This window comes from Athene cunicularia, assembly GCF_003259725.1.
Source record: "Athene cunicularia isolate RWA chromosome 3 unlocalized genomic scaffold, athCun1 chr3_part1, whole genome shotgun sequence".
NCBI classification, from domain to species: Eukaryota; Metazoa; Chordata; class Aves; order Strigiformes; family Strigidae; genus Athene; species Athene cunicularia.
In genome coordinates this window covers 125,290,844-125,303,932 of record NW_020799097.1, presented here as the reverse complement: position 1 = coordinate 125,303,932, position 13,089 = coordinate 125,290,844, and the positions used below count along the sequence as shown (strand labels likewise).

The following is a 13,089-nucleotide window of genomic DNA, read 5'->3' as shown; positions in this document are numbered from 1 at the left end:
GGTGCACATGAGGAATATATTGGGAAGAATGGTCTGGTTTAGTCCTGCACCAGACAAAGGTAAAGGCAAACCCATCCACGGGATTGCTTTTGCCCAAGGACCTGGGTGCACCTGGTGGGTGATGCAGAACAATGGAGAGGTCCGATGCGTACCACAGGGGGACTTGATTCTGGGTGATAACATGCCATAAATTATGCTGTGCCTGTGTAATTTATTACTTTGTTATTGTTAACTGCTAAATGGCAGCTGGACATGACGCAGATGGTATAGAATAAAGGGGTGGATTCTGTCCTGGTTCAGCCAGTATATAGTGAAGTTTTTCCCCAGCAGAGAGAGAGGGGGAAGGGATCTCCAGCCGGGTTATTCATACCATGCTGACATCAGGTCCAGGGGCGGAGCCTTTTTACTTTCGCTTCTGGTTTTGGGTTTTTCCATACATGCGGCGGGTTTGCTCCTTGACCATTTAGCGGTATTTCTCTGTATATCTTTTGTCTTGTTCACTGTTATTGCTGTTTATTGTTGTTACCATTGATACTGTTGTTATTCAGATTGTTCTATCACTCTGTTGTATTAAATTTCTTGTTATTTTAGCCGGGGTCTGTGCCTAACTTCCAGCCCAATCGGCGCGGGTTGGGGAGGAGTAACGTCAACGTGCTCTCAGATCCCGGATGGCTTAAACCAGCACAGTGGATTTTCCCACTCAAAAGCAATTTTCTGTTTTCCTTCTCCAAGGTATACAAAAGAAAGCATCTTTTAAATCAAGCACTGTAAACCATTGATAAGTCTCCTTTAAAGCTGTTAACAGCGTGTAAGGATTTGCTGCTACAGGATATATACCCTTAACTATTTGATTCACGGCTCTTCAGTCTTGCACTAACCTATATTCACCCGATGGTTTTCTGACTGGTAGAATGAGAGTTTTATACTCAGATTCACACTCCTCCAAGATTCTATATTTCAAAAATTTATCAATCAGTTTCTTATATCTGGTACCGATTGTCCTATAAAAATCAAAGCCAATTATATCCGAGCTGCCTGAGTTTCTACTCTCAAATCAGTTTTTATTTTTTCTGGCAGCTTCTTTTAGTCTTTCCAGAAATGCTGAGGGAGATTCATTCTTATCTTGTCACACCTCATACAATTTAGACCAGTTCAGAAACTTAGGCATGGCATGTTTAACTCCATATAAAATCCATTTCTGATACCCAGTCTTTCTCTGTATTCCACATTATTTGGATCCCCACTGCAGATCCCCAGACAGAAAATTCTGCTTTAATATTCCACCTGTTGTCCCACTCAATACAGTCACTTCTGCCTGTGCTTTGCCAGCCTTTAATACCATCTGTTTTCCTGTATCATCTAACAAATTAGCTAAAATCACCTGTAAATCACTCCAATCTGGATTCTGTGTTCTGATGATAGTATCTACTACTCTGCCTGTTCTCTCAGGATCCTCTCTATACACTCCCGCTGTCTGCTTACAAGCCATCAAATCCGTCACTGAAAAAGGCACTTTCACATACACCAGCCCGTCATTGTCAGCTCCCTGCCACAGGGGAGCTGTTGTTTGTACCTGCTGCTGAGTTCTTAGAGAAACAGGGGTATGAATTACAACCCCAGACGACCCTTCATCCACTACTCTCAGGTTCCTCTACCTGTTCTCTATATTCTCTCTCCCAATGCCGTTCTCTCTGTGGAGGGTATATATTTAATTCCGGCCCTTCATCCTTTTCAGTAGCAGAATTCTTTCCTTCAAACAATCTTTCCAAGTTCACATGTTGAACAACACTTTTTCACCTTTTTATCATCAGAAGTTATAGCCATTACTAAATTATCCCTACTAATCAACTCACATTCCTTCTGCCAATCCTCTTTTGTCTTAAATAAAAAAAACCCAAACCACAACATATGGCACTTCATTTCCCTTCTCTTCTACAAAACAGCATTAACTGCAAAATGGTATTATAATTCAGTGTCCCATTCATGGGCCATTTTTCCTGATCATCCAAAGTATACAGAGGCCACCAGTGATTACGATATTCAATCATCTGACTCTTTTGCAAATCTCCCCAATGTGCTAGCAAACATCCTAACAGAGCAGTTTTCAGAACTTTGTCATTTGCAGCCAGATTACACATACTTTTACTTTTAAACAAATGAGTCAGCTTAGATGCCATGGTTCAGTTATTTTGTTAACACAATATACAATCAATCACTTGCTCAAGTCTATCGCTTCGTCCTTCTCTGGCTGCACCCCTCATGGGATAACAGAACCGCGGATCCGAACTCCGCACTCGCTTCGTGCTCAATTGTACGTCTCACACTTAACAAACACACTCACACCTTTCTACAATTACTATGACAAATAAAGGTATATAACACAATACAACACAGTTCCTAATTACTACACAAAATTCAATCGACAAAACAACCAATCCCACAATTGAGTGCATGAAAACTTCTAACTTTCCGTTAGAGGCACTACCTTTCAGAACTCTATAGCATATAGGTTTTCTTGTTTCCAAATCCAAATGTCCAACCCTGCAATAGCTTTCGCTTATGTCTTACAGGCAGACGCCTAGGCTTCCAAAACACAAGGATCCTCTAGACCAACCCTGCGCAGCTTTCGCCGCGTCTGACAGGCAGGCTTGTGCAGTGGGACTCTAACCCACTTTTCCAAAATGAATGCAAAACCAATCCAAAACGAATGTGGGACTCTAACCCACTTTTCCAAAACGAATGAAAAACCAATCTAAAACGAATGTAAAACCAATACAAAACCAATACAAAGGAGAAGTGTCTTCCAAAATCCAGGGGACGTTGCAGAGAGCCTTACGGATTGATCCTGTCTCTCTCAGCGAGGTCCCATCTGGGTCCCAGAAACTGTCACCGAAATCCGGGATAAAAATAACTTATTGACACCAATGTGATGTAGATAAGCAGACACTTCTTTATTGGCAGCCGGACATTTAGGGGAGTGCTCTCACCAACAACACGTGCCAGGCACCAGAATCATACACCTTATATAGAACTCACTCATACATATTCATTAAGTATCCATACATAAGCATACAACTTCCAAGAAATCATTAACATATTCTCCTCCTATTTCCGATTCTGCGTAGTAAAGTTTAGAAATGTCTAGAAATGGATCTGGGGTGTAATGTGAGTAGGTGGTCGCAATCTCCCCCTGCCGGAATTACCTTTTGCTTAAGGACACAGTTTTCTTGGCAGGTACCTGCAAGCTGTTACAGTTACTTCCCTCAGTTCCCATTAATCCTGGACCTTGACAACTACTTGCATTCTTCTAGTCCTATGTATGTATTATAAATCAGTTTACAAATCACCTTGTGTTTTGTTACCTAGGCTCTAACCATTCCTACTAAACAATTATGACCAATCCCTTCAGCCTTGGTACAGGGCTGTACAGGGGATTTTAGAGTAGCAGTCAGTTGCGAGATTCAAAATACAATAAATGTAAAATTATTTTTACTAAAATATCCCTTAATTCCAGACTTATGTTAAAATAAAACACAATTTAATTTCAATTGATAATAAAATCAGTAACAATAGCATGCTTAGAGATATGCAGTGTAGAGGAATGTTGCTGTCTCAAAGAGATTAAAATCCAAATATAAGATTTTACTATGACCACAGTGCAAAATATTGAGACAAAATAACTGTTTTCAAGTGCTAATCAAGTACTAATTAAGAGTATATAATTTCTTGCCAGTTTTGTGAGACAAAGGATTTTAAAAAGGATGCGTGTGAAATGAAACCAGCTTGGCAAAATCTTATCTGGGGGCTTTCTGAAGACCCCAGCTGGAAACAGTTTGTCACGCTGTAGGCAATGGATCAGTCATTTTAGCACATATCAAGTCCTTTTAACACATTAGGTATTTAAATAAAAAAAACAAGCTTGATATTCCAGCTGTCTAAAAAACAAACTTCTGGACACAGAGCTGGAAACGATTAGGCCACTGCTACTACAAGTCTCACTAAAATTACAATGCAAGTAGAAAAGTAGGGAACATGCAAGGATAGAGAGCAAATAATTGTTTTCACTTCCAGAGCTGCTCCTTTCTGTATGCTGTGCATCATCTGATTCTGGACTGGGAGCAAATGAGTCACAAGAAATCAATTTATTTCTAAAGCCATGACTCCCCTCCAACAATGCTTGTACTAGTTCTATGGTTTCCATAGTAACTAATGTATTTGAAATTAAAGAAAAATACTAATAAATGGGAATAATAAAATATCTTGTGATAGTGTGGGTGTGTGCAGCACTTACTGTTCATAGTGTGATTAGGAACAAGTTCCAAGTTGTCTTCTTCAGCAATGGCTTTTCCATTGAGAAGTAACATGGCTCCACATATCTGCATTACTAACATTTTACATTTCACCAGTAAAAAAAAAATATTACCAATGAACTAGCTTGTTTTTGAAGCAAAATCCACCTTTATCACATTTGAAATAAGTATCTTCTCTGACCACATTCTGAGTGGTGTTTCTGCTGAAAACATTAAGATTTTGGATCACTATTTTTTTTTTGGTAGTGTTAAGGTCTTTACCCTTTAGCTTGAAGTTCTGCTGTCAGTCAGCAAATATCTTGAATGGTATGGATTTACTAGTCAGCTAATATCACTGCACACCAACTGAGGGACTGCATACAACCAGTTACACACTGAAAAGTTGCTCTGTGTTTGAAAAAGGTGACAAATGTCATGACATGTTAGAGATTAAATATTTTTAAATCTCTGTACCTTAATTTACCATAACAAAATTATTCTACAGTGATTCACTGATTCCATTAAATACCTAGGATATGCATTTCAGCACGTATGTTGTTCTTGAAAATATTTCACACTTCCATTAAGAGGCCCTAGTCAGCCGGACACAAGAGTTAGGAGTACAGAGAAGAATTCTATGCTGTCCAGCCAGGATTAAGTTTACAGGACAAGCACGTGGGAGACAACCTTATTATTTGCAAACAAAGGTAGCAGGATTATCAACAGGTATTAGATCTTGTTTACTAAAAACCAGACAAGGAAAATACTGGAGCACAGACATCTTTGTCAGTTACTGGTTTTGATAGGTAGATAAGCAATATAATCTATTTAGAAATGAGGGTGGAAACAAGGCTTGCATTAGTCCAGTCATAACAATCATCCTTACTCTGTCAATAAGCACAAGAACAAAGTGGATATAAAACTATGAATGGGAAATCTTGTTGGAATATTTTTCCCAGAAGTGTAGTAGTACAATTCTTACACCTCCCTGCCCCTCCTTGTTGGGCTGCTTGGTGCTAGGTGTGATTCCACCCATCTTCTCCAAGCTATACACCAATCTGGAGATAAGGACTGGTAACAAATCAAGCCTGGCTCAGCTGGGTGTGAGCAAATGGTATCTGACAAAAGTCAATTATCTTGGACCCTATAAATTGCAACCACAAGAGAGACCCTTTGAGCTCTCCTGGATCGCAGCAGGCCTGTGACCAGCATCTCCCCTGAGCTGGGACGCCTCTCGCGTACCAAAACCCTTAAGGTGTCATCTGCTGACAGAGCTGACAGAAGGCCAGGGTGAAGTCAACCCGCTTGAGTCTCAATTATTGCCCGTTGAGGAATGCCAAGGCATTGTGAGGATTTACTCTAAACTCCAGAAGAGGGAAATTTTACTTTGAGCTAGCTTCTCTTTCACCCACTCTTTCTTTACCTACTGGTGTGTGGGTACATACTTCATTATACTGGATCCGAATACTTTTATCTCTGTGTTTGTGTATGCACATGTACATATGTATAAATTAACATACCATGAAGTAAGTTAGTGTGAATCTTGTTATCCTAGAATCTGTAAATAAGTCACTCTTTCATAACATCTTCTAAATTATTTTGTAAACCATCAATTGCTGTTATTTATTAATGAATCTAAGATTCCTGTTAAATCATTACCGTGTTAATACTTTTATCCGCGACAAGATAAAAATATCATAGGTTAAGATATATAGGACAAGTGAGTATGAAATGAGAAGCTAGGAAATTAAAATATGATATAGAAATTGGCACTCAAGAAATGAAGGTATAACTTAGTTTAGAGATAAAGATGGAAGACTTAGAGATCAGGCTAGGCACTACAGGCCTATTAGTTAAAAGATAACTAAGATTAAAATAGGATAATAGATCATAGTTTATGGGCCAGAGAGCAGAACAATATGGAAACTTTGATTGATGGAAGCTGTGAGAGAATGCTACCTGATGGAATAGGAAGACATCCCTAAAAACTGGTCAAAACCAACCCTATGGTCCGGCCTGAGTCCAGGAGGCTACAAAGACTGCACAAGAAACTGAGGGAAAAAGTTCAACAGTGAGGAAGAGGAGCTACTTCATCTCTGCGACCCCAGCCCATGACCACTGGGACACACTGTGCAGACACGACTAGAAGGAGACTGAAGCGGAACGTATGAAAAAGACTTTCAGGCTCATTATAATACAAAGTGGGGATAGGTTATGCATATGTATAGGTGTATTATGAATATGTAATGCTTTCTAGCATAAAGCCAAGACAAGGTGCCACGAGAGGTGCGCATGTTTGTAGTGGAATGATCTCCCATGTGCCTCCGTGCTGAACAACACACCTACTTTATAACCTTAGAGGTTGTGGAGTCGTGTTTCCGCAAGTCAAGTATTTTATTACTTGAGAGGCACACAAAAGGGGATCTTCATTCCACACTCTCTGTCCTTGCTGCTGTTCCCTCACTTTAAGTAATTATTTATTTTACAGAGTTATACAACTTCCTATTTGTACTTTTGTCTGAGAAAAAACCCTAACACTTTATTAGGTTCCCTATTATGGTTGCATGTGAACTACTAAAGCGTTATCTGCAAGCATTTGCCATTTCAGAGTTACTCAAAACCACTTCTGAATTAGACACTGTTTGCTCAGAGAAGATAAGGCCCCAGTGCAAAAAATGACAGATTATGTCATGCAGTTGAAACAGAATACCAGACTAATTCCTACTGCTAAGACTGACTTAGCAAAGACTGGTTAAATAATTGCAAGCTCAATATAAAATAGTGATAATTATTTAAAGACCTTGAAAAGATTTGTAATGCTTACCTCAATGATTCTTGTTTCAAAATCTTTCGTAAGTTTCTGCTGGGAGAAAAAGAGAGTATTAAATTTCCTTGTATTACTCACCTATCAGCACAGCTCCCCGTAGCTGGTATAATTAAAAAAGGACACAATTTTTTATGTAGCTGCCATTTATAAATTAAGGTCAGCAGTAAATAAAAGAGGTAATCATTTAAACAAACCTATCTAAAGTGAGCTTTCTTAGTTGCTTCCTGTTTAAAAGACCTCAAACATGTCTTTACTTGACTCCATTCAATCTCTTTTACGTCAGTGAAAAAACAGCATATAGCTCTTCCTTATAAATCATAGAGCTTTTTAATTTCTTCAGTAAAATCAACTTTAATGAAGAAAACTACCTTTAAAGAAAATCCAGTTAAAATTATAACTTCCCAGAAAGTGAAATACTATTTGCTATAATTACTATACAGCTCCTGTTATAATTAAGAGATGACAACTGTTAAATACATTCGTTGTGCTCTATTAGTGACCCCAACCTCCAGCTGCAATCAGTATCTCAGTTTTTTAAGTACCATGCATGCAGGGAAGCAAGATGGAAACAGTCTTCAAAGACAGTCCAACCTAAATAACCAAACTAGCACAAAGGAAGAAAAAGAAGAATTTTCTTTAAATAGTAAAGCAAGACATACAAATTTAACTGCTTTGTTTGAACATCACACAGAAAGCAAAGGTGATAGGAAAACTGAGACATCCTCGGAATCTGTTGAGTATTTTGATCACAAGCTAAGCTATACATACTTTCCAAATTAAATCTGAAAATTTCTTCTGGAAATCACTGCAACTCACCACTTACACTGAAGCATTTTTGTTAAATTTTATCTTATTTTCTTCCTAATTCTTTTCAATTGCAGAAATGCTATGAAAAGTAACTATCCATAGCATGTTACAAAACCAGAATGTTTTGGGTTTTCATGGTCTGGCAGTGTAACCTGCCTTTTTTTCCTAAACACCGCTCTAAAACACTAAATGAACCCCAAATTTCATTTACATTGAGCAAAATCTGTGAATGGCTAAAAACTAAAAATGTAAATCACCAAATGGCCACTTCCATCATGACCAAACTATTATCCAATATTTTTGAGAATATTCTGAAACTTGTATTAGACAATCAACAGGGACTCAAAGAAATTTTAAGTATTTGATACGTATTTCTTGTGAAATTTCACAAAGGGGAGGAGGAGGATAAAGCAAAACAATACATAGCCACTTCAAATAATCAAGAATCACATAGCCACACTTTTTTTTTTTCCCTCTTTCAATTTCAAATTCTGCCTGAAAAAAATGCATTTGCAATCAAAGACAATTACAGCATCATTTATTCTGTCTAGTAACAGTTAGGGTGTTTTGCATTGTAAAATAAAGATCGCTTTTATGTCACATCTTCATTCAAGTCTTTTCATCACCGTGGCAATGAAATACTGAATACAGAGCTCTGCTCTGGTGAACATTACATACTCAGCTCTAAGTGGCAAATGTATCCTTCCCCGCGCACAGAAAGTAAGTTTTCTCCTCTGTCATTACAAGGGACTTTAAAGCAGTAAGATGTTTCTGAAATGCCTTATAATATTGTGGAAGAGAAAAGAGCAAGGAGAGCTCTGGGTGTGACATGGGCATCTCTACGTGTACTGTCTGAGAAGACAGTAAGTCAAATGAGAGAGCACAAAACCATGCAAACTGCAGCCCAGTCACATCTTACCCACAGACCTTCACCCTGACATACGCTGTAAGAAAAGTCAGCAAGCAAATCCCTTAGGCTTGGCTGTCAGCAGTCCCACCAGCATTTCTCAAAATCCGTATTGCAGAAGCAGGCAAAAATGCTGCAAATCACAGATACTGCCAAAAAGATCCCATTTTCTCTGAGTTTGTTTCAAAACCTGATGACAACACAAATACCTGAATATAAATTGCAAATACATTTGTTTCCTTTTCTGCAGTTGAGAGCATAAATATAATTGATCTGGTTTTAATACAGACACGTTTTCCACCCAGAGTACCCTATTATCAGCTTGGCAGTGGAAAAAAACCTACTGACTTTGAAAACAATGGACAATGGAATAAAATGCAACATCTTTGTATAAGAAGCAGAATAGATAAGAGATCCTTCCAGCCAGAGGAGTTTCCAACTTATCTCACAAACAAGAGCATTTTAGTATACCACAGAAGACCAGTGTTAATGAAAGCATTTCATATTTAGTTGGTGTAGTTTCAGTGAAATTCTGCAAGAAAAGCTGAAAACAGTGTAATGGTGAAGAACTGGGAACTCATTCCTTCACCAAAGAGTGCTTTATCATTTACACATAACCTCCATGATTATAAACATGATCACCTCGGTGCAATTTAGACATCTGCTAGTCTACAAGAAGTAGACTTCTAGCTTACAGCAGAGGCTATGAATGCCGACAGCCAGTCTCTTCCCTCTCTGAAGCCTCCTCAGTTGCCAAGAAACACCATAAACTTGGAAGAAAAATAATTTTATTTCCAAATGAAAAATACTGTTCTTTCTCTACTCATAGCTGGCACAATAAGGTGTAGGGGAATAATATCCCCCCCAAAAGAATGAAGCATATACAATCACAGCATGTCCCTATTTTTTTTTTTTTTTTTAAAGTATCAGTCAATTTCAACCAAATTTGCCAGATGTTAAAGGCTCACAATATTGAGGTTTCTACAAACTTCCTATACCTGCTTTCATTAGCAAATATGAATGCTGCTGAAGGAAGCTGCAACATAATACTCAGCCTCTGTTTGTTACTAGAGAATCTAATACCAGAATACTAGAAAGGGCTGAGCTGCAGAATCTCAGTCAGAACTCATTCTTGCTTAGACACCAGGGAATCCAGCCACACCACAGTCTCAGGCTAAAAGGATTCATTGGTTTTGGCGGTTTCAGGTCTATTCCTCCTATCACCTTGACAGTGCTTTGCACACAGCCAGTGTTCCAGTTTCCCTGCAAAATCATTAATCCTTTGAATAAGAAGATGCTGAAAGAACTATAAGGACCTGAAAATCCCTCCAATTTTTAACAGATTAAAGGGAAATTAGTGTATACTAATCAGAAACTGCTTTTTCTCAAGCACATTTATAATACAAGCTAACAGTTTCATTTTCCTATTTTGACTGTAGTATACTTTCCTATTTTTGGCAAAACTTGACCTGCCTACTACAGCCTCCACACAGCCAACCTTAATGCAAGTAATCAAAATCAATAGTATCAGCTAAAAGCAAAATCAATAAAAGCACCAGAAGGTAAAACTCATATATACATAATTAATGTCTGTAACAGCTGCCACTTCTTTTAGTGGAATAAAATACTTGAAAACATATTTGAATTTAAAAACAATGCAGTCTTGTGTTCAAAGTATGGAACTAGAACCATGAAATTTTCTTGACTTTTTGCATATTCCACCTCTGACTTATGGGGAATTTCGAACAATTTATTGATTTTTCAAATCTTCTGTTTTTCAGTTTTAAGATTCAGTGATACTCTGCCAAGTGCACTGTCACATCACTGCCTTCCATGTAATATCTGCTTTCAACGTAATGAAATTAAATGCAGGGAAGTAAATACAGGAAATCTTTCATTTGTGTACTGGAATATTATGCTGATATTAAACCAGAATGAATTGCTCTTAAAATTGAAGACAACCAAAAACTACTCAAAGAGATGGCAGGCAAACTCTCCTTAAATTCACTAGGTAAACATGACGGGAACTATATGCCTCAGACACTGCAGCAACAGGAACCACAAAATCATCTATACCAGCTACAGGAATGGAAAGCCTGAGAAGGGAACAGAGGAGTAGTAGACAGCAACAATGGCATGAATCTATAAAGCAGAAAGATACAAAAATGCTAGCATAACTTCAATCCACACAGACGAGGGTTTTATCTCACACTGGAAAGACAATGCTCTTACTATCTTATGGCTTGGTTCAAAGCATGTCTGAATTTTTAATTACTATCCAATAGAATGTAATCAGAAAGTATTCACAGACAGAAATAAATTTAAAAACAAAACACCAGACAGAATGGGGAGCAAAGGTGACTGCAAGATCAGACAATAATATAACTGTGATTCCATGCATGTGATTTCTCATTTACATTGACTTGCTCCAACATACGTTCCAAGATCCAAGCTTGCACTGGGAGAACATATTCCTGGACAAAGAGCTCTGAAAACATGAACAAACTTAGAATGACTGCAACAAGTCTGAAACAACAGTGCTAGAAAACTTCAGCTGTCTTAGCTCATCTTACTAGAAAAGCCTACAGAAAGATGACAATAAGCACACAAGCAACATTACATGCCTCAAGAAAATCTCAGCTGAATACCAGTAACAACTCACTTTCATATCTAATTAGTTGAAAAGCATTAGGCTACTAAATGTTAAACAAAGCTACTGTAGAATTTCTAGTGGTCTGAATAACAGCATTGTTAAAAAAGTTAAGGTCACCTCTTCACTTTAGGTATAGGACCTCTAGTTTCACTATGATATTTAACTTGGCAGCAAATAAATAAAGAACTTACGTTAGCTACATTCAAACTACATCATCTTTAACCATATTTTACTATTAGGCCTAGGGGGGGAAAAAAAAAAAAAGTCTGATTTATCCCACAGGATTCTTTAAGAAACTATAAAAAACTATGGCTCTATTTCAAACTCAAGACAACTGATGATGAACACAGAAAAATATTTCTATACTTCAATACTCCTGTAAGTCTACAACATAATACAGTACTCTGTAGTACAGGATAACATCATACAGTCTATATAACACAACACAATAGTCTGACAGCTATATTAAACTAAGCAGTGATTTAACAAATTTCACTTGTGTTAACACAACTTGTTCTTCGATTTAGCTGCCTTGCTTCATGTATGGGCACATAAGAGAAGTATAGAAAATTGTTTTCAATCACAAGAAAAATCTGGATCTCACTTTCTTCAAGCCCCTTATCAGAAAGGCTAAGTAAGACAAAACTGATAATCAGTTTTCTTACCTCCATGAGGACCTGGGTCAGGAGGATCCAGAATGACACCTCCCCAACACTTTCCACTCCATCCTCCCTCTCTCTTTACTTTTATTTTTCTTTTCTTCTGCCATGTATCTCTCTGTTGAACAATATCAGACTGAATTCTCTCTGGTTCTTCTTTTTTTCGCTGGGTAACTGTCTAGACTCTCCCACTTTGTATGACAGAAGCATTAAGACCAGGCCAGAGGAAACCAGAACGTCCTTAGATTTAACTGAGAAAAATTATGCTTTATGCCAAATCAGGACAAAAACTCTGCACGCTGGAAAAATGCAATAAAATGGAAGGTTCTCACATATTTCAAGTGTGTTTTATGATACAAAATTTACATTTAAGATCTAAGAATAACACTAAACAATCATATCGGGATTTTTTTTTAAAAGACAAAAATATCTCAAGCAGACCTGACACCACAGAAATTAACAGCAATTAATTAAGAAACACTATACACTAAAACGTCAAGACATGTCTTTAGCCCCTTATTTATGAATCTACCTTCACCAACCTCCTGGCCTCTATTGAGATTCCTCCTTAGCTTTTTCTTCCTTCTCTTTCCTCTTCCTTTCTTTACTCCCACACCAGTCTCTGCCAAAGCTCCTTTCCATAGCTCATCAGCTGTCACTGAAATAAAAAAGCTTTCATAAGTAATGTACAAGTACAGCTTACATTGGAAACTGAAGCTGAACAAAAAACCCACAAACCTTGAAATGTTAACCCCTGTTTGATCTTTCCTGGGATTTAAACTGTACGATTATTGCCTTGCTAATAAAGTGATTTCCTATCATGTATGTATCTGGTGCAAAGATGTGCCTCTACCCCTGATGACTGCAATCAGGCACACAGCCAGGTGCATGTTTTTAAAAGGATTTTCAAAAGCAATTTAAAGGTGAATGTTCCTAACCAGTAAGGT

At 37.8% G+C, this 13,089-nt stretch overlaps 1 protein-coding gene across 1 annotated transcript in view; it reads right to left on the bottom strand.

Annotated features, from left to right (window-relative positions):
- The window catches only part of LOC113478696 (28S ribosomal protein S5, mitochondrial-like), a 53,368-nt gene extending 40,626 nt beyond the window's left edge, over positions 1-12,742 (bottom strand). The window contains exons 1-3 of the mRNA XM_026846105.1: positions 12,675-12,742; positions 12,149-12,382; positions 7,114-7,149 (exon numbers count right to left, since the gene is read on the bottom strand). Coding sequence (XP_026701906.1) covers positions 7,114-7,149; positions 12,149-12,154 — 42 coding nt within the window. The 5' untranslated portion in view covers positions 12,155-12,382; positions 12,675-12,742. The remainder of the gene's footprint in view (positions 1-7,113; positions 7,150-12,148; positions 12,383-12,674) is intronic.
- Positions 12,743-13,089: the final 347 nt, after the last annotated feature.